The sequence below is a fragment of the Eumetopias jubatus genome, unplaced genomic scaffold, assembly GCF_037043125.1.
Source record: "Eumetopias jubatus isolate StellerSeaLion01/CBP00866 unplaced genomic scaffold, mEumJub1_p1.0 scaffold_4, whole genome shotgun sequence".
Taxonomy (NCBI): domain Eukaryota; kingdom Metazoa; phylum Chordata; class Mammalia; order Carnivora; family Otariidae; genus Eumetopias; species Eumetopias jubatus.
In genome coordinates this window covers 149674176-149699452 of record NW_028274810.1, presented here as the reverse complement: position 1 = coordinate 149699452, position 25277 = coordinate 149674176, and the positions used below count along the sequence as shown (strand labels likewise).

Here is a 25277-nt window from a genome sequence, read left to right as displayed (position 1 = left end):
AATGGCTTTTAAACCCTACTGGTTTGTATCACAATTCCCTGGGCAACTCTTGTAAACTACTATGCCTGGCCTCACCACTAGAGATTATGTTTGGTTCAGTAGCTCTGAGGTGAGCCTAGTTATCTATATTTTGAAAAAACTTCCTCCCTCTCTAATTTACATTCTGATTAGAATTAGAATTCTACAACAATTCAACAGATCATCACTGAATGCTTACTCTGGACTGTATTCAGTGGCAAGAGCTGGAGCTATAGCTAAACTATGCGTAGAGAGTGGCTACGTGCTTTTCTGATACCTTTACAGGTATCCCACAGATCTGGCTGGTATTATTAAAGGAAGTGTTCTGTACTGAATGAGACTGAACTATGAAAACTATGAAAACCGTTATGTGGGTAATAACTTTTCTTAGGAATTAGCTGCTTATATAAAGTTAGATGTGAATTATTAACTCTTATGTCTGTCTGCCTTCCATTTTCCTTTTTTTTTTCCTTTCTCCCTCCTTTCCCTTGCTTTCCTTTTTTAAAGCCAAAAGAATATGTGTATATCCAAGGCATATGAATGATTTTTCAAAAATTCACTTACAGTATTGTTTGTTAAGAATGTTTTATAGAGCTTTAAAAGGTGTTATATGAAAAAGAATTTTTTTAGTTAAGCACATTTGGGAAACATTGGATTCAATAAAGTCACATCAATTTCTTCACTGTAAAAATTCCCAGAGCCTTTATTCTAAGAGAGTGGAAGGCATGACCACACTTATTTAATCATGGCTTCCTTTTATCAAAGAAGGTATCTTCCTTAAAAGACATTTTGGAAAATACTGTTTAAGAGTATAAAAAAGTATTTTGCATAATGCCTGGCATATGTTAAAAGCGCATGAAATGCTGGTTGTTCGTTGGTAGTTTACTGAAGAAAGTTTTATTCTTTTGACAAATTTTTGACTTTTGTCCGTGTATATAATAATAAGGTTATATTTGGCCTTTAGTCATATTGAAGAGAATTCCAAATGAACTATTTTGTTTTGTAATTAAAAATACTGGATAATTATTTTTACCTAGATTTTCTACTGTTTGTATAAACTTTTATAAATATTTTAGTTTTTAAGGTAAGAAATAGGGAGGAGTGTCCCATTTTCAGAGTAGAACTATTTTCTTTATGTATGTCTGTTTAAATTTGCCTTTTTACTCCAGGTTGTGGGATTCAAGAACTTAGCATTAATGGACTCATCCTCTAGTCTTTCCAGAAGCCCAGCTAGCTACATAGCTCCTTATAGCCGCATTTTAAGATATGCAGTGTCTACTGCTCTTTGGCTGGTCATTGGAATTATACAGGTAACAACAGATTATACTTTTCAGCAACATTGCCTTTCTATATTTATAACTCTGTTTACATACTAATTATCTTCAAATATTGACCACATCCTGCTTTCTACAGCAGAAAGAAGGTAATGGCAAGAACAACAATAATAGCTAATTCTTACCTAGGGTTATAATCCAGGCACTGTGATAATTAATTGCATTGCACATATTAATTTAATCTTTATAGTAGCCCTTGGAGATAGGTTCTGTTATCATCCTCATTTTATAGATGAGGACACTAGGGCACAGAAATGCTAAATAGTTTGCTAAAGTCATGCACTTAGAGATTGGCAGAACTGGAATTTGAGCCCAGGCAATCTGATGTCAGATTCTTTTTTTTTTTTTTTAAGATTTTATTTATTTATTTGACACAGAGAGAGAGAGAGAGAGCACAAGCAGGGGGAGCGTCAGGCAGAGGGAGAAGCAGACTCCCTGCTGAGCAGGGAGCCTGATGCGGGACTCAATCCCAGGACCCTGGGATCATGACCTGAGCCGAATGCAGACACTTAACCGGACTGAGCCACCCAGGCGCCCTGATGTTAGATTCTTATCAATGTGAGAATGTTCACATTTTTATCAATAGTGGGCTCAGAAGGGTCTTTCAGAGCCTGCAGCTTTCTAGTCAGAGGATGGACTCCATGGCTTAGTTTATATAAACTATAGGGAAGGCTAAGCTACCCTTAATATTTTCTTTTTTTTTTTTTTTGAAAAACAACTTATTGTCTCCATTTATTTATATATCATTAAATCTCACTCAGATTACAGGTACTCCTTGTGAAATTTTTGTTGAAATATTTTATGAGAAAACTGAAACTAAAGTCTTCTTAGCTTCAGGTCCTATGATCCTAGCAGAGGATCATTTCCTTTTTATTTTTTTAAGATTTATTTATTTATTTATTTTAGAAAGAGAGAGTGTGTGTGTTTGCATGCATAGGGCAAGCAGGGGGAGGGGCAGAGGGAGAGGGAGAGAGAGAATCCCAAGCAGGCTCCACACCCAGCATGGAGCCTGACACAGGGCCCTGCATGGTGCTCAATCTTACAACCCTGAGATCATGACCTGAGCCAAAAATCAAAGTCAAGAGTAAGACCCTTAACTGACTGAGCCACTCAGGCACCCCACAGAGGATCTTTTCTATGCTCATTTCCCTATTTTCTTAGATGTTAAAAAAAAAAAGAAAGAAAGAAAAGAAAAAAAGAATGAAAGGAAGAAAAGAAGCATCACCTAAAGCACTTAACTCTAATATTTGTACTTCTTTCTCTTGCTTCCAGACACTCCCATGAATGGAAAAAGGCTTTCTGTTTAATTAAAAATTCCTTTAACTTTTAAGTCAACAAATGAACATGGGATCTCTAGAAAGATCGGGTTAAACTACCTCTAACCTGGCAAACAAATATCTGCCGAATTAAACGTGGCCTATTTTTAAACATGGTTTAGGATTTAAATCCAAAAATTCCTACAGAATTGGTTCCAGGTGGCATTCTGTAACCTGAGAATAGACTTTTAAAATTTATGTTTATTTTAAATTGGTGAGACTTGTTTAAACTTGAAACTACAGGGTAGATCCAGTGAGGGATAGCTTAATAATCAGAAAAGAAAGCCAAACAAATTAGAATTTGAAATGAGATAGGATCAAAAGAGTATGGGGTTTGATGTTTATCATCAATATAATAGAAAATAATTCATTTTAAAGATAGACCAGTATACGTTTTTCTGAGTATATTGGATTCATCTGGATGTAGAGAATTTAAAGGAATGCATCTGAAGTTTTTCATATTTGGTTGAGTACAACAAAAAAACCCAAAATAGCAGTGGCTGAAGTTAAAATGACCGTTACCTCCCATGTGAAAGGAGAGTGGAGCTGTGCAGCGCAGGGTGGCTGCATGTTGCCGCCAGGACTCAGAAGCTCTGCCACTCAGGACGCCCATCTCTCAGGTCACCTTGTGGTCCATGATGGCTGGTGGAGTTGAAGGAGGGAGTCGGGGAGAACAGTTCAGAAGTGCTGTTCAGCATTTCCTTGGCCAGAACTCAGGCACATGGCCACACCTCACCGCACTGGTGTCTTTCAGCCAGGCAGCCGTGTGCCCACTCCAAGGAGGGGTCTGTCCCTAAGGAGAAAGGGGAAAGGATTGTTGGGGCAGAAACTAGTCATCTCGGGCACCACCTTCGTACCTCATTCTTTGTTTCTCACCCTGCTAGTATGTTGTGCATGCACGCGTGCGTGCGCGCGCTCTCTCTCTCATATAACTAACTAACTAACTAAATAAATAAATAAATAAATAAATAAAATTTAAAAGAAGTCGTCTTGATTCTCATAGTTAGTCTTTATTTACTCCTTTTATTTCCCTAAACCCAGCTTCTTCAACTTTTAAGTGGTATCCTTTAGTTTTTAAACTTTGTAAGTTCCTTTAAAGGGACTTAAAACAAGACGTATACAGAATGTTAGGGAAGTGTGTTCAGTAATCAGTTGCTCTAGATTCATTTATTTATTCATTCACATATCTGAGTCCATTTTGTGTTCTAGGCACTGTGCTGGGCTCAGGGATATGCTTAACAAGAACAAACTACAGATTGTGGCAAGTGCTGTGAAGGGCATCAATAGGGAGATGAGATAGGGAGTAAATGGAGGAGAGGTGGGAGGGGGTTATGAATGGGGGACACCTTTCAACTGGATGGTTAGGAAATGTTATCTTTCTTTGAAATATATCTAAGTAGGTCTAAGATGTAAACTTTCCTCTTTTGATTTATAAAATAATTTCCCTTTCCAGTATTATAAAAGCTAAGAAAGCACTTAAAACCATTCCATTTGAATATTTAATATATTACCTGCAGTTGAAATAGAATATTTGATATATGCTTTTTATGTGCTACTCTTGTCAGGGAAGATTAATTTGAAAAGCAGCAAGTTTTCTAATGGCTTTGGAATTTAGGAGATGGGCAGGATTGCATAACCAGACGTATGTCTGGCCGTCAATACATTGGTTTATGCTAAATTTTTTAAAGCCCCTCTCTTTCTTCCCCCACATTTGTCCTGTTGTGTTTTAATGATACAGAAAAGTTTTTGAAATTCAAAATAGGCTCCTTCAATAAATCTTAACACAATTCCAAAACCTTATTTCTGTGACAGAGGAATCAGAAATGATAAGTAGGAATTTATCCCATAGGAACCATTTAGAGGCCACTGTGTTCTTGGGTGGACTTTCTTTTTTCTTAAGATACTACATTGTGGCTGTAAAAGAAAATTAAAATTTAAAAGCTAATAAGCATGAACTTGGCTTAATGTTTCAGATCATGTTCTTTGCTGTCTTTTATGAAAGATTTATAGAAGATAAAATTCGACAGTTTGTGGATTTATGCTGTATGAGCAATGTAAGTACTTTCTGACTTTATCTTGCAACTGTTATTTTTCCCTTTTTAAAGGTCATGAGTACATTAAGAGAGGCTTTGAAAGTGATTTGGTGTGATTGAATTTTTTAGTCCAATTTCCCACTGATTGTTAATTCCAGAGATAGTTATAATGAGCTACAAGTTAATGTTTACTGCCTTAGTTTCTTCTTCTCCATTTGCAATTTCTTAATTATGAATTCCTTATCCACCAAATAATTCACTCAGCAGAGTTCCTGAAAAATTTTCATATATCAATCCTGTTTCTTCCTTTCTTAGAAAATATCTTCAATCTCTTTTCTGTCTTTTTAAAAATAACACGATCCTTTTGTCTTATTTATATATTTTCCAAGAATTCAACCCTCTTTATGTTGAGAGAAAGGAAGCAATTTTAAGAAAAACTTAATTTTCATTGTTTTCTATATGAGTTGCTAATTGCTTCTTTTTTATCTTCTTGTAGATATCAGTGTTTCTCTTATCCCACAAATGCTTTGGATATTACATTCATGGTAGATCAGTGCATGGGCATGCAGATACAAATATGGAAGAAATGAATATGAACCTTAAAAGAGAAGCGGTATGAATGAATTTAACATCTTTTAGTTCTTAATTGAGAGATGGGTTCTCTTTTCTTAATTTAGGATTTGTAATAATATTTTTAAAAGTTCCTCATTGATTACTTTTGAAAGTTAGAGTACCAACCCATTACCCTGAACGTTGACAAAGGGAAAGAATCAAATTTCATCCCACAGTTCCTATATGAACTGTATTTCAGAGTAACCAAATAATTCATGAGGGGAAGTTCTTTCTTACAAAAGAAAATAAAAGGAATTCTAACTTAGTAAATCACCATTTTGTAGTGACTAATGGATTAGTGCATATAGGTACAATCATCAGTGGATGCCAAAATAATTAAGTGAAGGTTGACAGGGAGCTTTATAATGAGTTATCAGGTTGATATAATCTGAACACACTGGCTCAGTCTTACTACAAGGAAAAATTAGGAAAACCAACATTAATCACTTCCAGTTATGATGCAGTAAGAAGTACATAACATCACTTGTGAAATATTCTTGCCTGAGAAAATGGAACCTAGATGTAATCAAATCTCTAGATCTAACCACCAATTTATAGGAAGTAGAGGAGATAGAGGGATCAATGACATAATGCCATAGGAAGCAATTAGCCGTATCCAGAATGCAGGATGTCTCACAGGACAGATGACCCAGTGTCTCCAGCAAATCAAAGGCATGTAAAGTAGAGGAGGGGTGGGTGGTGGTGGTGGTGGTGTCGGAAGAACTGTTAGATAATAAGAGAGATTTAGAAACAAAACAATCAAGTACAATGTGTAGACTTTGGATCCTGAATCAACCAAAAATTTAAAAACAAAAATCCTTGGGAATAATCTGGGAGATTTAATTTAAGAACTAAATATTAAATTATATTAAGGAATGATTAATTTTGTTAGGTGTGAAAATGGCATGGTGGGTTTTTGTTTTGTTTTTTAAGACCTTATTAGTTAGAGATACATACAGACATATTTACAGATTTGGGATTGGGTGATGGATGGTTTACTGTTCCCTGTACTGTGTACATTAGAAAACTTCCATAATACGGGCTCCTGGGTGGCTCATTCGTTAAGCGTCTGCCTTCGGCTCAGGTCATGATCCCAGGATCCTGGGATCGAGCCCCGCATCGGGCTCCTTGTTCTGCAGGAAGCCTGCTTCTCCCTCTCCCACTCCCCCTGCTTGTGTTCCCTCTCTTGCTGTGTCTCTCTCTGTCAAATAAATAAATGAAATCTTAAAAAAAAAACAAAAAACTTCCATAATAAAATTTAAAAAGAAAAATAAAATACTTGAGAGGAAAAATCAAGAGGATTTATTGACTAAAGGACTACACCTGTGACTTGTAAGAATTTAATATATGATAATGGCATCTCAGTGAAAAACGATTTATTTAATACATGAACTGGTTGGTTAACTATTAGAAGTTATACCCGGTTTGAAAAGTTAAATGTAAAAAAGGAATATTTGAGACTGGGAGATGACTTTTTAAGCATAAAGAATAGAAAGCATCATAAAGGGAATATTAATTGATTTTACTTTATTAATGGAGAACATTTATGTAGCCAACAATCATATAAGTAAAAGACCGTGATTTTGACTAAAATTCCCATAACAAATATGACAAAGATACTGATAACAGTATTGAAAGCCATACAAATCATTAAGCCGACACTTAAAACCTCAATGGGAAAAAGACAAAATAATTATTAAGTATGTAGATAAGAAACAGGGGAGACTAATGAAGCTGTAAACAATGTATAGCTCATAATAAATACATGTAAAAAATAATATTTTTGCACTCTTCAAATTAGCCAAGTTTTTTTTTTTTTTAAAAAGCTAATACTTAATAGTACCAAGGACATGGTGAAATGGGCACCCATAAAACTACTGGTCTCAGGATAAATTTTTACAAATCTTCTGGAAAGCATTTGGAAATACATATACCAAGAGCTTTTTAAGAGTTCACTAATTCTGTGAATTGAACTCAAGGAAATAATTAGCAATGTGAATAGTTAATTAGATATGGGATCTTCATAACAGGGGTTATTTATAAGGGCAAAAAGAGAATATTAAAGCAGTTGGTTTTCATACACAGTGAAATTCTTAGGTAGACATAAAAATCATGTTTTAGAGAATAGTTAATGACATAGAGAATTGCTAGGATATAATGTTAGGTGAAAAAGAAATCAGTGTGATCCCAGTTTTATGCCATCTGTATCTATATGCCTGGACAAAAGATTGGAAATAAAATACCTTAAAATACTTGTATCTCTGGGTGTTGAGATCATAGGTGATTTTTCTTTTCTTTTCTTTCTTTTTTGTACCTCTCCATATTTTATAAATTCTCTGCAATAGCATGTGCTTTTTTAATCAGGAAAAAGAAAGCTTTTATTATTTTTTTAATAGAGAAATTCACTACATGTAGGCTTCCTTTCAGTCTGTAGAAAACCAAGTGTTATATTATGTTTGCAGGTTAAATTTAAACAAAGAGATTATTAAGCTCTGGAGTAGGCAAATAAAGCACAAGAAGGGAGGCGGGAGGACTTGAGCTGACCTTGAAGCATGGATGGGAAGTAGCTAGGGGGTGGGGTAATGCAAAATTTTACGTGTTTATGGTTGTCAGGATTCAGGTTGTATCAGGGAGACCTGAAATGGAGATCTGGTCCATGACATTAACTGTTTGGTCATGTATCACATTACCTTTTTTTGCATTTAATTAAGGAAATGTTCTAAAAGTTTTTAGAAAACAAAAAAGACTATAATTATAAAAGTAGTTAATCTAAGACTAGACTTTCTGGCATGCATTAAAGAGCAATAAAATTAATCATAAAGCTACGAATATCAATATACAATGAATTTAGAATGGATTTTTTTAAAGTCGGGTAAAGGAGATAATATAGAGAACTGAACAGCATATGACTCCATAGAAATTAGTAAAACCCAGAGGGGAGTGGGAACCTTGGATAATGTCAGAATCTCTGTCTCAGATATAGTTTCACTAAAATTTCAGTTGGCTTCCGAATCTTGTGATACCAACTAAAAGAAAAATGTTATATTTTCTTTTTGAAATGGGCAAAATTTCCATGATCTTTATTTAAATTTTCTTAACTTTTCAGGAAAATTTGTGTAGCCAGAGAGGTTTGGTACCCAACACAGATGGTCAGACTTTTCAGATTGCAATTTCTAGCCAGATGAGACAACACTATGACAGAATTCATGACACACTAACAAGGGTTTGTATAAAGTACAATTCAGGTATTTTGCCAATATTTCATGTTACTTAAAAACCAAGAACGTAAGACATGTTGCATTTATTGTTAACTCTTTTTTACATTAGAAAAATGGCCCTGCCAGACTATTGAGTTCATCAGCAAGTACTTTTGAGCAGAGTATAAAAGCATATCATACTATGAATAAATTTCTTGGCTCTTTCATCGATCATGTATGTATGTCGGCATTTATATTTCAACTAGAAGCAAAATACAATTTTTAAAAAGTTAACCAGTAATGTCAATTATTTCTTTAGTTAACTAAGTAGTGGACTTAGAGCCCTTCTTTTTTTTTTTGCCTATCAAAATTAATACTGTGGCTTAAGGATAGAGTCAATTTATATAAAAATAAAGTGACGTTTTATGTATCTATTAGCATATACATTTTATGTATCTATTAGCATAATGATGATTCCCCTAAAGTATGTCTACTGGAATTTTGTTAGCTAATTACTAAAATATTACTATATTTATTATAGAAATATGCTGTGCTATGGTTGTATTCCTGAAAAGCTTGTTTTAAATTAATTTTAAGTATATCTAGCCCTAGACATTTAAAACATAAAACATTTCTTGGGATGCCTGTGTGGCTCAGTCGGCTCAGTTCATGATACCGGGTTCCTGGGATCAAGTTCTGCACTGGGGTCCTTGCCAGGGAGTCTACTTCTCCCTCTGCCTGCCAGTCCCCCTGCTTGTGCATGCTTTCTCTCTCTCTCTCCCTCATAAAAAATTTAACATTTCTAAAGAAAATTTTGTTATAAAGCCCCTTGCAGTAAAATCAGTCTTTTTTAAAGAACAGATTTTCTTCATCTGTTATTCATTTTTCATTTTCTCTCTTTCTGATTTTACATTAATTGGGAAACATTTATTTTACTGCTATTTTTGAAATGACTCTTATCTTTTTATATTAGGTTCATAAGGAAATGGACTACTTTATAAAAGATAAACTGCTTCTTGAAAGAATTCTTGGAATGGAATTCATGGAACCAATGGAAAAAAGCATCTTTTACAATGGTATCCTTCAGATGCCTTTGCTGCACTTGATTACTAGTTTCAAAATTTGAAAAAAAAAGTACTTATGGTTATTTTCTTTTAATTACATAATTTTATGTAAAAACAAAGGAAACATAATGAACTTAGTTAACTTCATGATATTATAGTTTTCTGTGTTTCATTTTATTATGTCATGTAGCAGGAAACAAAAATATAAAAGGTAATTATTCTGCAAGAAAGTAAAAAAACTGAATTTCAAAATCAGTGGTAGACATGGAAGAGATAGTAAAACACATAAAATTCAGATATTTTTAATTTGAATATAATTGACAGATGATGTTACATTAGTTTCAGGTATACAACATAGTGATTCAACAACTCTGTTATGCTCTGCTCACCACAAGTATAGCTACCATCTGATCATAAAATGCTTTTACAATACCACTGACTACATTCCCTATGCTGTACCTTTTATTCCCGTGACTTACTCATTCCATAACTGGAAGCCTGTATCTCACACTCCCCTTCACCCATTTGTCCTCCCCCCCACCCCCTCCCCTCTGCCAACCATCAGTTTTCTGTATTTACAGGTCTGATTCAGCTTTTTGTTTGTCTATTTATTCATTTGATTTTTTATTACACATGTAAGTGAAATCATATGGTATTTGTCTTTTTCTGTCTGACTTATTTCACTTAGCATAATACCCTCAAGATCCATCCATGTTATTGCAGATGGCAAGATCTCACCCTTTTTATGGCTGAGTAATATTCCATCGTGTGTGTGTGTGTGTGTGTGTGTGTGTGTGTGTGTGTGTGTGTGTGTGTGTGATAGAGAATATATATATATTGCTCTTCTTTATCCATTCATCTATGAATGGATACTTGGGCTGCTTTGATATCTTGGCTACTGTAAATAATGCTGTAATAAATGCAGGGGAGCATGTATCTTTTTGAATTAGTATTTCTGTTTTCTTTGGGTAAATGCCCAATAGTGGAATTATTCCATCATATGGTATTTCTATTTTTAATTTTTTGAGGAACCTCCATACTATTTTCCGCAGTAGCTGTACCAATTTATACTCCCATCAACAATGCACAAGGGTTCCCTTTTCTCCACATCCTCATAAACACTTGTTATTTCTTGTCTTTTTTATTTTAGCCACTCAGACAGGTGTAAGGTTTTCATTGTGGTTTTGATTTGCAGTTCCCTGATGATTAGTGATGTTGAGCATCTTTTCATGTGTCTGTTGGCCATCATTATGTCTTTTTGGGGAAAATGTCTCTCAGGTCCTCTGCCCATTTTTAAATGGGATTGTTTGTTTTTCGGTGTTGAGTTGTGTAAGTTCTTTATGCATTTTGGATATTAACCCCTTTTCAGGTATGTCATTTGCAAATATCTTCTCCCACTCAGTAGGTTGCCTTTTTGTTTTGTTGATGGTTTCCTTCACTGTGTAAAGCTTTTTATTTTGATATAGTCCCAGTAGTTTATTTTTGTTTTTGTTTCCCTTAAGAGTCATAGCTAGAAAAAATGTTGCTATGGCTGATATCAAAGAAATTACTGTGTTTGTCTAGGAGTTTTATGATTTCAGGTCTCACATTTAGGTCTTTGATACATTTTGAGTTTATTTTTGTGTTTGGTGTAAGAAAGTGGTCCAGTTCCATTCTTTGCATGTAGCTGTCCAGTTTTCCCAGCACCACTTATTGAAGAGATTGTCTTTTCCTCATTGTATATTCTTGTCTTCTTTGTCATAGATTAATTGACCATGTAAGTGTAGGTTTATTTCTAGATTCTCTATTCTGTTCTGTTGATCTATGTGTCTGTTTTTGTGCCACTACCATACTGTTTTGGTTATAGCAGTTTTGTAGTATATATTAAAATCTGGAACTGTGATCCCTCCAGCTTTGTTTTTTCTTTCTCAAGATTGCTTTGGCTGTTTGTGGTGCCATACAAATTTTAGTATTATTTGTTCCAGTTCTGTGAAAAATGCTGTTAGTGTTTTGATAGGGATTACATCAAATCTGTAGATCACTTTGGGTAGTATGAATATTTTAATAACATTAATTCTTCCAATCCGTGAGCATGAAATATCTTGCCATTTGTGTGTGGCATCTTCACTTTCTTTCATCAGTGTTTTATAGTTTTCAGAGGGCAGGTCTTTCACTTCCTTGGTTATTTATTCCTAGGTATTTTATTATTTGGGGTACAATTGTAAATGGAATTGTTTTCCTAATTTCTCTTTCTGCTACTTCGTTATCAGTGTATAGAAATGCTACTAATATCTGGGTATTAAGTTTGTATCCTACAACTTTACTGGATGCATTTATTACATCTGGTAGTTTTTTGGTGGTGTCTTTAGGGTTTTCTATGTGTGGTATCATGTCATCTGCAAATAGTGACCATTTAACTTCTTCCTTATCAATTTAGATGCCTTTTATTTCTTTCTCTTGTCTGATTGCTGTGGCTAGGATGTCCAGTACTATGTTAAATAAAAGGGGCGAGAGTGAACATAAAATTCAGATTTTATGCGAATGTGCAGTCAGTGGAAAACTAATAAAACACTTAAGGAAGAATAACATTTTGATTAATCTTTAACATTTAATTTTTCATTTTATCCAAATTCTTAAAAATCGCCGATATCTGTGACAGGAATAGTGCCTAAACCTGGTTTCTTATCATTAAAAAGGTAGTATAGGGCACCTGGGTGGCTCAGTTGGTTAAGCGACTGCCTTCGGCTCAGGTCATGATCCCGGAGTCCCGGGATCGAGTCCCACATCGGGCTCCCTGCTCAGTAAGGGAGCCTGCTTCTCCCTCTGACCCTCCCCCCTCTCATGTACTCTCTCTCTCTCTCATTCTCTCTCTCTCAAATAAATAAATAAATCTTTAAAAAAAAAAAAGGTAGTATATATGTTACTTTTAATGTGGCTGATAATCTCTTATGTGGATCGGTAAGAATGGAAATGGTGTAACCTACGTCGTGGCCTGCATATCACCTATTCTTGCATTATTGGGCGTCATGTGTTGTGCCAGTCCCGGGGTACACAGCACAGACCAGTGGGCATCTTGTATATATGAGTGGGGTGATGCTGGGGTGGAAGTCTGTGTAGGCACAGGTTAGATACAGAATAGTGAGTGAAAAATTTAACCAGAGAGTCAAGCGAGAAGAGGCAACATGGCAAAGTTTGAACTGCATCTTAAAAAAAGTGGCTCTTGTCAAGCAGGAGGGTCAAGGGAAGAGAGGCAAAGACATTTGTACAGAACAACATTTTTTCTAGACGTGTCTCTTAAGGCAAGGGAAACAAAAACAAAATATGAAACTAAACCTTAGAGGACTAAGAAACAAATTATAGCTCACTATGCACTATTCAGTCCTTGCTGGCTATGTGTTTTGTTTTGTTTTGTTTTTTAACTTTATCTTAGAGAATCTTTCTAAGATTCTTTGGCCTTTAGTTATATAAACAAATAAGGGATATTCATTACCTGGCATTTGAAAGGTATTGACTATATACTTACACTACTAGCAATTACCAACCCTTGGTACAAATGTTAAAATTACTTTTTATGAGCAGAGTTCCTTGACTAACTTTTGAGATTAGCAAATTTTAATCCCCTTTATTTTTTTGAAAGCCATGAAGTATTATAAGTAGTAGTTTCTGTTATGCTATTTTTAAATATCCAAATTTTATCACTGAAATTTATCAGAAGTTCTATTTTAAAGTTTCTAACATATCTTATAAATTGCTTTTTTTAAAAAAAACAGACGAAGGGTATTCTTTCAGCAGTGTTCTATATTATGGAAATGAAGCCACTCTTCTTATTTTTGATCTGCTGTTCTTCTGTGTTGTGGATTTGGCTTGCCAAAATTTTGTTCTAGCAGCCTTCCTTACATACCTACAACAGGAGGTAAGTTTAAAAATTTTTACTGGATTTCTTATAAAACAAATACTTTGGAAGTAGATATTTTATAGCAGAGAATAACAATGTCTGCTTTCACTAGGAATTTGTTAAGATTTAGAATATGATTATCCCCACAGAAAAAGAAGAAACATTTCAACCAATTACACTCTCCTTCAGGGTCAGTGAAATACTGGGGTATTGTGGAGGGCATAAGTTGCTTGAGCAAACGTGAAAAGAATCCAGTAAGAAGGTATTTAAATTGCTGATCTCCTAGATGCCAGAAGTAGCAGTCATTAGAACCTGAAACCAATTTTACCATATATGTTAACTAACTGAAACTTAAATAAAAAGTTGAAATTTAAAAAAAAAGTAGCAGTAATTAGAGTTCCCTTCACCCTCTGCACCAGATGTTAATGTAACAGGAAGATCTAGCTCGGGACTCAGCCACAGAGAAGCCCCTTTATTAGAACTGTCACACATTTTTCTACCTGTGTGGATAAAAAAACAACTGCTGGATGGGTATGGAGCCTGAAGTGGAGATTTTAAAAAATGACAAATTTGGGATGCCTGGGTGGCTCAGTTGGTTAAGCAGCTGCCTTCGGGTTAGGTCATGATCCCAGGGTCCTGGGATCGAGTCCGGCATCAGGCTCCCCGCTCAGCAGGGAGCTTACTTCTCCCTCTCCCACTCCCCCTGCTTGTGCGCTCACTCTCTCTCTCTGACAAATAAATAAATAAAATCTTTAAAAAAAAAATGACAAATTTGTTCTGGAAATATTGTGATTAATATCACTCAAATATTCCCCCATTATGTCAAGGAAGTATATGAGTTAGTAGTATATAATTTATCAGTCTTTGACAGAGATCTAAAATTACAAACAAATTCTATCCCTAACAGTTCTTTTGATGTTTCCATAGCTTTTAGAGCTAGAGGTAAGTTGCCTTGCAAAATATTTGATAGTGTATTCCTATGTACATGAGAGGATTTATATTATTAATTCATCAAAATATAGTGTAGATAGGAATATGCACTTCTTTGATATTATGAAAGATGATAAATACTCTTGAAATAATTTTGTGTATCACTGTGGAATACAGATGCCTGACAAATGAAAGCAAATAGCTGAGAGAATTAGCCTAGTTTAATTAAGATCTTTTAATTGATGTGCATATTGAATTTTCTTTCTACACTTTTCATTCTGAATTGTTTTAATTTTTTCCAGATTTTTAGATTTATACGTAATACAGTAGGACAGAAGAATTTGGCATCCAAAACATTGGTGGATCAAAGATTTTTGATTTAATTTTTTGAATAGATAACCTAAAGACAATATAGTTGTGGCAAAAACAGTCATAATTCTCGGGTTAGTTTGCCCTGGTTTTTAAAACTTTTAATACAAATTTTTCTATTTTTATTTGTTTTCTAATCTAAAGAAAGATTTATTTTTATAACTTGTGGATACATAACTTCTTTGTGAATTTATAATGTGATATAATGAAAAATGTTGTTTTCCCATTTGTGGTGGTATTTAATTCACCAACTCACAAATTAGATACACTGACAATGGGGCAAAAGAAATCTAAGTGTTGCTGTCAGCAGAACTTTTTAATGATAAAACAGTCCCCATCATTGGTCTCTGTAGATAATTTATCTTATAAACTGGGATTTACCTACATTTTCTCACATTGACAAGATTATTTAATTCCAAGTTCAAGCCTAGTTTCCTGTTTAGTACTTTCTAGTTTTTACATATGTTATGGTAAATAAATGTTGGAAAATGTTTTCAAGTACTTAGAAATTTGAAATTGTATACTGCTGGCTTGACTTGCCTCATTTTAATTGCTCAGCCTGTTTGGCAATGGATTAATTTACTATTGGATTAATAGGCATCTCATGAAATGGTCTATATTCATTCCTTTGTATACCTATATTGTTAGGTCAATATGTTCTTCCCATCAAGCTTGTATATATCTTAAATATCACTTACATTAAAAAAAAAAAGCCATAATGTATGACATTTACCCCAATATAGTTTTTCATACATTTTAAATTACTCAACATTTTAAGAGCACTCCCAAAGTTCTGCTCTTTAGTTATGTTTAAAGATCATAAATAATGAACTGTAAATTTATCATGTTATATTGACAAGGTGACTTATTGAAAACAAACAGGCCTCATAAGTAAGTAGGCTTATATTTTTTTTTAAATAAGGAGAAAAATATTAGGATCCAAAATGTAAATTCTGAGCCATGTAGTTAATAATTTTCCATGATATGATTTTCATTATATACCATGTACTTGAAAGGCATCTTAAAATATTTTGAGTATATTGATCATTAACCCCAAACCGTCATTTCTTACTGCCTTTTCTGTTAACGCTGTGTACGTACTTAAAGGTAATGCTGTGTAAATATTTTTTATATTTCTGAATTGAAAATATGGAATAAAACATTTGATATCTATCTCTGTTTCCTGTTTGGTTAAGTGTATTTCATGAAATAACATTTAGGAATGAAGAACACCATTGTGGCTGGGGTCCTCAGCCTTTGCCAAAGTTGAATCTTTTACATTTCTTTGAATCTTAAGGATGACTGAGGAGAAAGAAGTAGGGCTAAGAAGTCAAGTATTTGAAACTACAGTTTCTGAAGGGTCAAACTACAGGAATGCCTTTATAAAAGCTGCAAAGAGAAAAAATGTAATAGTATGGATTTTTTTTAATAGTATGGATTTTTAAAACCACTTGCTCAGAAGCATATGAAAGAAATTCAATTCTCATTCCATACATGAGAAGTTAATATTAGTGTGAATGTTTGAAAAGGGCAATTTCAAAAAACAGGATCAGTTGGCTCACCTAATAAATTCACACAGAGAAAAGTCATTTAAAAAAATCATTCTACACTAGTTTTATACAATATTACTTTTTATTTTGGTTAGATACATAAAAAATGTGTTCAGGTTTTCATACACTGTTGATTCCTTTGTTCACATTGCTACAGTTTAAATTCTATGATCAGGTGCCTAATTTTCCATTAGATCCATAATCTTTCGTCTGTTTCTGTAGCACCAATTTACTGTACTTGGTGTCTTATACCCCCAGTTTTACTGATTACCTAGAACATTTGATACGTCTCTTCATCATTTCATAATGAAGCAAATTCTAGGTTCACCTAGAGGTTCTTTATAAGCTGCTTTATGTTTAGTGTCCCCCATAGAAATGCACAGGCAACCCCCTCCAAAAAAAAAAAAAAGAAACGCATAGACCCCTAACATAATTCTGCAGATCAGTCTCTGTGTTATAAGATGTTTATATTTGCTTATTTCTCTGGCACTGCTGTCCTAACACCCCCTTTGGAGAAGGCTTTGCTGGTTATCCAGAATGAGAAGCATTCAAAATGACCACTAACTCAGTGCTTGCTGGCATGAAATATGAAATATGTATCCTTTTTCTTGTCTGCAAATATTGACAAAAGCTGAGGGGAAATAAATGTAAGTCAAAGAGCTGTGTGGCTTAATGGAAAATGCTCCAGATTTAATAACAGGAGCCCTGGATTCAAATTAGAATTTTGCCCCTGTCACTTACTAGCTTTGGGACCTTAAAACAAGTCATTTGACATCTTTGAGCTTTAGTCTGCATCTCTACAATGGAAATAATACCCTTTGTTTACCATTTGTTGTAAGGGTTAATTCATGAAGATAAACTTACAGCAGTGAGTAAACTATGGACACTAGAATTTTTATAATTTTTAGTTTAAAACATCTGCCTCCAAATGTTTTTTATCTTGATAACAAATTAATTCCATACTATTAAAACCCAGATTACTGATCTCAGTAACTGACCAACAAAAATTCTGAGCCTTACTTCTACTTCAGCCACCCAGCCTCATCAGGAAGAGGCCCTCCCTGGTAGATGTCACAGCCGTCGGTGACAGGAGGCAAGAAGGGGCTGTCATCATACCATGCTGTAGACACGGTTCGTGGGACAGATTAGAAAAAAGGGAGAGAGTGGAATATTGTCTTTGGAAGGGAGAGTTTCATTTACTCATGCATTTAGTCATTCAAGCAATATTTCTACCTCTTCCCACTCCACAGCCTCTCAGAAGGGTCTTAGAATTGGTAGAGGAAGCGATGTATTAACCAATTCCAGCGATCTGACAAGTGCTACAGCCACCAAGGTGTGATGGGAAAGCTCTTAACTGTGCATCTGTGGTCATTAGGACTTCTACCTGAGAAAAGTGGTATTTGATCTAAACATGACAAGGCCAGGGTCCCTGGGTGGCTCAGTCATTACGCGTCCACCTTCGGCTCAGGTCATGGTCCCAGGGTCCTGGGATCGAGCCCCACATCGGGCTCCCTGCTCTGCGGGAAGCCTGCTTCTCCCTCTCCCACTCCCCCTGCTTGTGTTCTGTCTCTTGCTGTCTCTCTCTCTGTCAAATAAATAAAGAAAATCTTAGAAAAAATAAACAAGACGAGGGCAATCAAAGCAAGAAACGGTCTGTACTCTGAGATGAAGCACATAGCAGTTGGGCACTATAGGTAGTTTGAATATGGAGTACATGTATTCTTTATATTTTTAAAATTTCTGTAATGTTTTAACATCTTAAAATTTTTTTTTCTGGCTAGAGAGACAAACATTTTTGCTGGGATTGGAATTTCAGCAAAAGGTGTAGCCAGGAGCATGCTTTTGACATGCAGACTAACCCATCCAGATCCATACCTCTGTCCGGCCAGTGCACCCCAGGAAGCAATATCCCTCTGCCTTAATCATCCCAGGACCAGGTACCAGGCAAATAAGGACCACCCCTTAGAGCCCATTGTAGCTTAGAGCCCCCTGTAATTATTCAAGCTAGCCAATCCTGTTTACCTTGGCCTGCCTTGCCTTTCCTGCAGAATGCAGAAACTGATAAAGGCTGTGACCTAAGCTCTCCCCTTGCTCCTGTTCTGCCTCCTGACCAACGCCCGTGCTTCCCTGTGCGGCTCCATGTGATATGGGGACCTGCAGATGCGGCATGCCTCTTGTTTCTAGGGCCTGTGCGTGTAATAAGCTTCGTTTTCCTGAGCCTCTCCTGTGTCTCTTTGGGTGACCATCACATAAAAGAACACAGAACAGTACATTTGGGGGTTTTGGTGGGAGAGGAGGTTGAAAAGGAAAATAAAAGCTGCATCATTAAAGATTTTTACATCAAGCCACAGTGTATAAAGTTTAACCAAGTGAAATCTACCAGCTGACTAGCACCCCAAAGAGGGAGTGAATGGACAGAGGGGGCAAGAAGGGATCTTCCACAGTCAGACCACGCTGGAATAATTGGTGGGTTCATGGGCTAGGAGACTGGTGCTTCAGCTCTCTGTTGCCTGGCTGCATATCACGGTTCATGAAAAAAAAAATGCATTGCCTATAAGACAGGCAGCAAAGGGTAGTGGTTAACAATACAGAATCTAGAGCCAGACTCACCATATTCAACTTCTGGCTCTTACTAGTTGAGTGATACAGAGCAAGTTACCTCTCTGTGACTAAATTTCCCCCTCTGTAAAAGGGGGTAATAGTACCTGCCGCTTAGAGGTTTGGGGAAGACTGAATGAGTTAATGAGCATACAGCGCTTTGAGGAATGCCTGGCACATAGCTAGTACTATGCAAGTGTTACTGTAGTAGAAGTAGCAGTAGTAAGTCTTATCAATATTTAATTCTGATAGAAAGACCCAGATTAGTCTCTGGGGCTGGCTGTAAGACAATGTCACATTGCTGGGAGTGCTAGAAGTACCAGTGACAAACTGCCCAACACAAAGCAGTCTGCGGGCTTAAAAAAATAACTTTGCATCTATTATTATTATTATTACAAAAAAGGCCATGGCCGTGGATCTGCCCAGGATAAACAAATGACCACTGGAATGAAGTCTAGAAACAGATCCACAGATCTGCAGTCACTTGATCTGTGACATGTAGTACAGTGAGGAGAGCATGGTTTTTCAATGGTCAACTGAATATCACAACAGAAAAAAAATAGAATCCTTATCCCTATGTCACACTTACCCAAAAATAAATTAAAGGTGAAAGGTAAAACGCTAAAGCCTCTAGATGATAACACAGGAAAATATGTTTATGACTTTGGTGTAGGCCAAGATTTCTTTAGACCCAAAAAACACTAACCTTAAAGGAAAACATCGGTAAGTTGGACTTTACAATTTACATTAAATTTACACTTATGTCTATTTCCATTAAATGGAAATGTAAACTTGAGATTCACATGAGCTCTGTTCATCAAAAGATACCGTTGTAGGAATGAAAAGGCAAACAGTAGGGAAAAAAAATATTTAGAAACGTGTTATCTGACAAAGCCCTTCCAACCAGAATAAAGAACTCATCAAATCAATAATGAAAAGTCAGACAAACCCAGTAGTAAAATGGGCAAAAGACTGCAGTATGCAACTCCCAAAAAGGAATTCCAAAGGATCGTTAAGCACCTACGGCAAGTGTTAATTTGGGTGGCTGGTTATCTCAGTTGGATAGACTTGCCACTAACAGCACCAACGTTGCAGATTTGACCCCAGGACAGGCCAAAAGGGGCATGCGTTATCGTATTTAATAAAAATTAATATTTTAAGAAAGTGCTCCCCCTTAGTCATCATGAGAATGCAAAATAAAATCAGTGAGATACCCCTCACCCCGGAACCACCAAAATGGCTAACGTTAAAAAACCTAAAATACCAATTGCTGCTAAGGATATGGAGCAAATGAACTTTGAGAGCTATGTTTATTATATAAAGTGGAGGCGATCAGTCTTAATCTGTAACTTTCCACTGGATTTCTTTGTGTCTTAAACCGTGGAAACCTCTCTGTGCGTGAAGCCAGGGGCGACAGCAGATGGCAGTAGAGCGCACCCTAAACCTTCCCGGGTTTTCTTCCCGGGGCGCGGACCCACAGCCCTGCAGAGCCCAGAGCCTACCATGCTCCCTGTCCCCTCACTTCTCTCCTCACTTCTATTGTGCCAGCAGGGGGTTGGGCAGCTCAGATCATATCCTGTGCTACTCTAGATGTAGTTCTCAGGTTTTCAGCTCAGGTTTAGGAACTGAATGCTAAAAATGGAAATACACTTTCATCTGTCTCCTAGAGAGAAGGTCACAAAACAGGTCATGCCTAAGGAAAAAAAAAAAAAAGCTAATTACTGAATGATTATGGGATCCTCCACTCCTCATTTTAATGAAATACACATATTAAAATCCTTTAAAAAAATCAAACCATTATCCAGAGTATGTAATGCCCCCTTTGTAAATCTCCCCAAATGGGGATTCTATGGGACATTTTCTTTACATACCTGCCTTTCTCTTTCATTTATAAGGATTCCTGTAACTACACTGCGCCCACCAGATAATCCCCATCTCAAAATCCTTAATCATATCTTCTAAATTCCCTTTACCATGTAAGGTAATGTATTTATAAGTTCTAGGATGTGGACATCTTTAGGGGGCCATTATTTTGTCACAAACACTAAAAAGAAAATCTACAGAGTATAGGAACATAAAACCTAAAATACCTAAGATAGTTTGAGTAGTCTGGAAAGGCCTGTGGAAAGGACATTTCAGCCAAGACATAACAGATGAGCAGAAGTCAGCCAGGATGATGGGGTGGGAATGAGGGTGAAGATTTCCACATAGAAGGGACAACATGTGCAAAGGTCCTTTGGTGGGCACAACCTCATATGCAGAGGTCCTGGGACAGCCATTTCACAGAACTGACCAACAGCAAAGAAAGGATTTCTGAGAGTAAAAAGTACAATTTCAAAACAAGAAAAAACTAACTGCTTGCTTGTATCTAATTCCTGTTTTTCGCGTTCCCCTTGGCAGAAACCAGAGCAAGATTTTGTTTTTAGTTTTAGCCAGCTAAATTTGGTTCCACACAATGAACGTTTCTCATTTTCTGGAGTCTCTCTCAAAGTCATCGTTACATACAGTTTCAAAGGATTGTTCCCTAGAAGGTGGAGGAGACACCAAGCTCAGAAGACAAAGCCAAAGCCAATGCCCTCGTCCTATTTGGGCAAGGTCTTCTTGCTGGGGGCTGGCCATTATTCTGATTATGTTTTCACATTGGCAGTTTTCTTTTGCAGCCACTCTTGTTCTGAGTTGCTGCGGGGCAGAACTGACGCAGCAGGAAAAACAGCTGTTAGCCGACCAGGGCATTAAAAATATTAGTTTACAAACCAATCAAAGAGCTCTTTTCCCCCTTATGTCAGTCACTATTGAACAATTTTCCTCAAGCCTGCTCTGACCAGAAATATTTGTAGCCTAATGTTTGCATGGGACTTTGATTCCCAATATTTCAATAAATATTTGGGTGTCATTCCATAGTATTCTTTTTAGCTGCCTCTATCATAAGCCCAGCAATGCCGGCTGCCAGAGAGACTCATTAAATGGACATTTTCAATGATACCTCTGTAAGTCACTAGATCACTTTCTCTCTACCCTTCAGAAGGTAAAGGATTATGAGATTTTATGCCCCAGAATATTTATCTTAGACATCAACCAAACCAGAACCCCAAACCCATTTCTCCAAGTCTGTCTGCTCTCAATTATTATAAATCTGGGAAGAGCCTTCATTTAATGGCTTGTTTGGTGTTTTGCATGATTAGATAAAGAGGCAGAGTGGAATTGTAGCTCAGAGCAAAAGCTTTGAATTCTGAGGGATCTGGATCTGAATTCTCCATTTCTTTTGTGTGTGATTGTAAGCAGATGCTTCAACCTCTATGAGCCTGTTCCTCATCTCTAAAACTGGGTAATATCTGTCTTAAGAGGGTCACTGTAAGGCTTGAAGGAGATATTCCTGGTCAATTACCTGGATTAGGTAAGTGCACAATGAGTGTAGTACATCATTGTGATTGAATTATTACTTTGACAACCACAAAACAAATTAATGTGACATGTTTACTTATTCGATTGCTTCTGTAGTATACCCAAGGCACGTGTAGACAGGAAAATCCAGAGGAGGAGAACTGACCCAACATAATGTTCCAGGAAAAGAGTAAGAGTCTCAACTGGCCAACAGGCTCAATATGGAACAACAACAGTATGAGGTTGTTAATGCAGTTTATGGCCCCGTTAGTTGAGTATCCAAATAAAGGAGGAAATGGCCCTATTATGTGCTCCTCACATCTTATCTATGGTATTGTGTCTAGTTCTCAATGTACCTGGTTTTAAGGAGCCTAATAAATTGGATTTTTTGGAGGGTGGTGATCAGGATGGTAAAGGATCTAGAGATGCCCCAGGAAGAATAATAGAAGGAACGGAGGAAAAGATAAACCAGGACCATGATGGCTTTCTACAAATATTTGTCCCATGGAGGATGGAGTTAACATCCATATAGCTCTGATGTACAAACTAGGATCAATAAATGGAAGCTAAGAAACAGTGGATTTCAGCTTAAGAGAGGGAAGAACTTTATGGTATTTTAGAGCTGCCTACATAATAGTGGTTCCTTGTCATTCAGGTCTTCCTACAGATGCCTTATGGCAATTAAGTCTGGGACACAGGGGTTTGGTACCTGCCTTGGGGGAAAGGATGGACCATGTGGATTCCATGGTCCTTTCACTGTCTGCCACTTGGGTGTGCACCCCAAACCTTCCCAGACATAATCATGCCATCAAAGAAGTGTGTCTTTCTGGCCTCCAGATGGTGAGCCTCAAGAACTGAAATACTGAGAATACTTAAAGCAAATTGCCTTGCACACAGCATCAACTCAAGTGTCAGAGACAAACTGGATCATACCAGGCTCCTGGTGATACAGTCCTACCATTTTGGCAAATATAATTTATTCCATGATGTATGTGTCTAAGTCCATAAAGTGACAAACCTTGTCATCAGGTTTGTCCTGAGGGGTCCTGTAAAGAAGAAGTAGTTTAGGAAAGAATCTGAAATAGTGGCAAAACAAGTGAAACCTCTGTGACTCTCCTTCCCCGCAAAAGAAACGAGCTCCAAGTTTAGACACATATTTACTAGGCAGATTTCAGAAAGGAGTGGAAAGGATACTGGACTGGAAGCCAAAAGGGCTGGGCTTTAGTCCTTTCTCTGTTGGTAATGAGACCTTGGTTAAACCAGGTATGGTTCCTGGTCTTCTGCCCCATTATTTGCTATCCCAGTGGTCTCTTGGGCCTCTTCTATCTCTGATTCCAAGATCCACAGTTGATAACTTTCTACATGTGAAATGCTGGATGAAGACAATTCATGTTCATATTGAGTCCACTTGTCCTTGGACAAGTCATTTCATCTAAAGTTGAGATTTATGTGTTTTTAAATGATAGATAATAACCTTGAGAGGACAGGTGGGCAGGATTTATAAGAAGTAGGGCAGTTTAAACTCAGACAATCTAGGTGAAAAAAATGTTAATGACCTTGACATTTGAACACCACCTGTAATATGGAGTATGCCACCACAAAGCTCTGAATCACTACCCTAAAATAAGTCAACTTGCAGAAGAACATCGCTAGCTGCTTATAGACTATCCATTCTCCCCTTCTTTTCTACAGAACACTGGTTTCATTTGGGATGGATGGAATGTGTTCAACTTCCATTGTGTAGCTAGCCATGTTTCACGGTGGTCACTGAGAGATAAGCAGAAGTCCACTAGATGGGGCTTCTGAAAAGACTACTGATTTCCTTATAAAAACTTGGGTGGTACATGCTTTTGGTCCTTCCCCTCTTCCTGCCTGAAATGTGGTCATGACACCTGGAGGTGCAAAACCATCTTGAGTTTGGGCATGAGGATGCAGAGCAGGGCAGTATGGAAGACTTGGTCCTTTTTTCTTCCTTCCTTCCTTCCTTTCCTTTCCTTTCTTTCTTTTTTTTTTTTAAGATTTTTAAGTAATCTTTACACCCACTGTGGGACTCAAACTTACAACCCCACCAAGATCACGAGTCTTGGGCTCTCCTGACTGGGCTAGCCAGGTGCTCCAAAAGACTGTGTCCTTGATGACTATCTTGAGCGGCTATATCAGCCCAGGGCTGCTTCTACTTCTTATTACTGGAAACTATAAACCCCTACTTATAGACAGGTATCTATTATAAGCAGCCTAATGAAATTCTGATTAATAAAATACTCCTAAACAACTACTTCCCAGTAAGCCCACATTATTTACACCAGAGTATGAATTTTGCTTGATAACCTTCCAGAATGTTCTACCTCTTAAGAGGTAGTACCTACGTAACCATCTACAGATCAATCACACAGTAGAGGATACTTCTCTTGTAACTTCCTCTCTGCTTCTTTCTTGTAAATATGCTATTCAGTATCAGAATTATCAACACCCTCAACAACAGCAAGAATAACAGGTGGTGAGCATCAGCCATGTTCCTTAAGCAACTTTTGATTAACTGACTGACTTCCAGCAGCATTGCTTAATTCAGACACATTTTACAAGAGTAAAGAAAGCATTCACTCAAAGTTTCTTGGATAATCCTTAAGAGTTATACTTCTCCCATAAAACTACATTTAAGTGCTAAGAAGGCAAAGAAAATATTACTAATTGTCTAATTGTTATAACTAACATATTTCATGTTAAATTCATTACTCTAGGGGTGCCTGGGTGGCTCAGTTCTTAAGCGTCTGCCTTCGGCTCAGGTCATGATCCCAGGGTCCTGGGATGGAGCCCTGCATCGGGCTCCCTGCTCAGCGGGAAGCCTGCTTCTCCCTCTCCCACTCCCCCTGCTTGTGTTCCCTCTCTCACTGTCTCTCTCTCTCTGTCAAATAAATAAATAAAATATTTTAAAAAAAATTATTACTCTAGCTTTTACAACCATTTACTTTATAGCATATTGGATGGAGTCTCTTGTAAAATT

At 36.7% G+C, this 25277-nt stretch overlaps 1 protein-coding gene and 1 long non-coding RNA gene across 4 annotated transcripts in view; one reads left to right on the top strand and one right to left on the bottom strand.

The window, feature by feature from the left end:
* Positions 1–15454, top strand: part of TMEM67 (transmembrane protein 67) — a 49380-nt gene extending 33926 nt beyond the window's left edge. Inside the window, exons 21-28 of the mRNA XM_028110645.2 lie at positions 1188–1328; positions 4642–4722; positions 5198–5314; positions 8420–8536; positions 8641–8745; positions 9484–9586; positions 13324–13466; positions 14681–15454. Coding sequence (XP_027966446.1) covers positions 1188–1328; positions 4642–4722; positions 5198–5314; positions 8420–8536; positions 8641–8745; positions 9484–9586; positions 13324–13466; positions 14681–14761 — 888 coding nt within the window. The 3' untranslated portion in view covers positions 14762–15454. The remainder of the gene's footprint in view (positions 1–1187; positions 1329–4641; positions 4723–5197; positions 5315–8419; positions 8537–8640; positions 8746–9483; positions 9587–13323; positions 13467–14680) is intronic.
* Positions 1–25277, bottom strand: part of LOC148164619 (uncharacterized) — a 51393-nt gene that overhangs the window by 20949 nt on the left and 5167 nt on the right. For all 3 annotated transcript variants that reach the window (XR_015768122.1, XR_015768124.1, XR_015768123.1), the window contains exon 2: positions 3191–3461. This is a non-coding gene — a long non-coding RNA (uncharacterized LOC148164619). The remainder of the gene's footprint in view (positions 1–3190; positions 3462–25277) is intronic.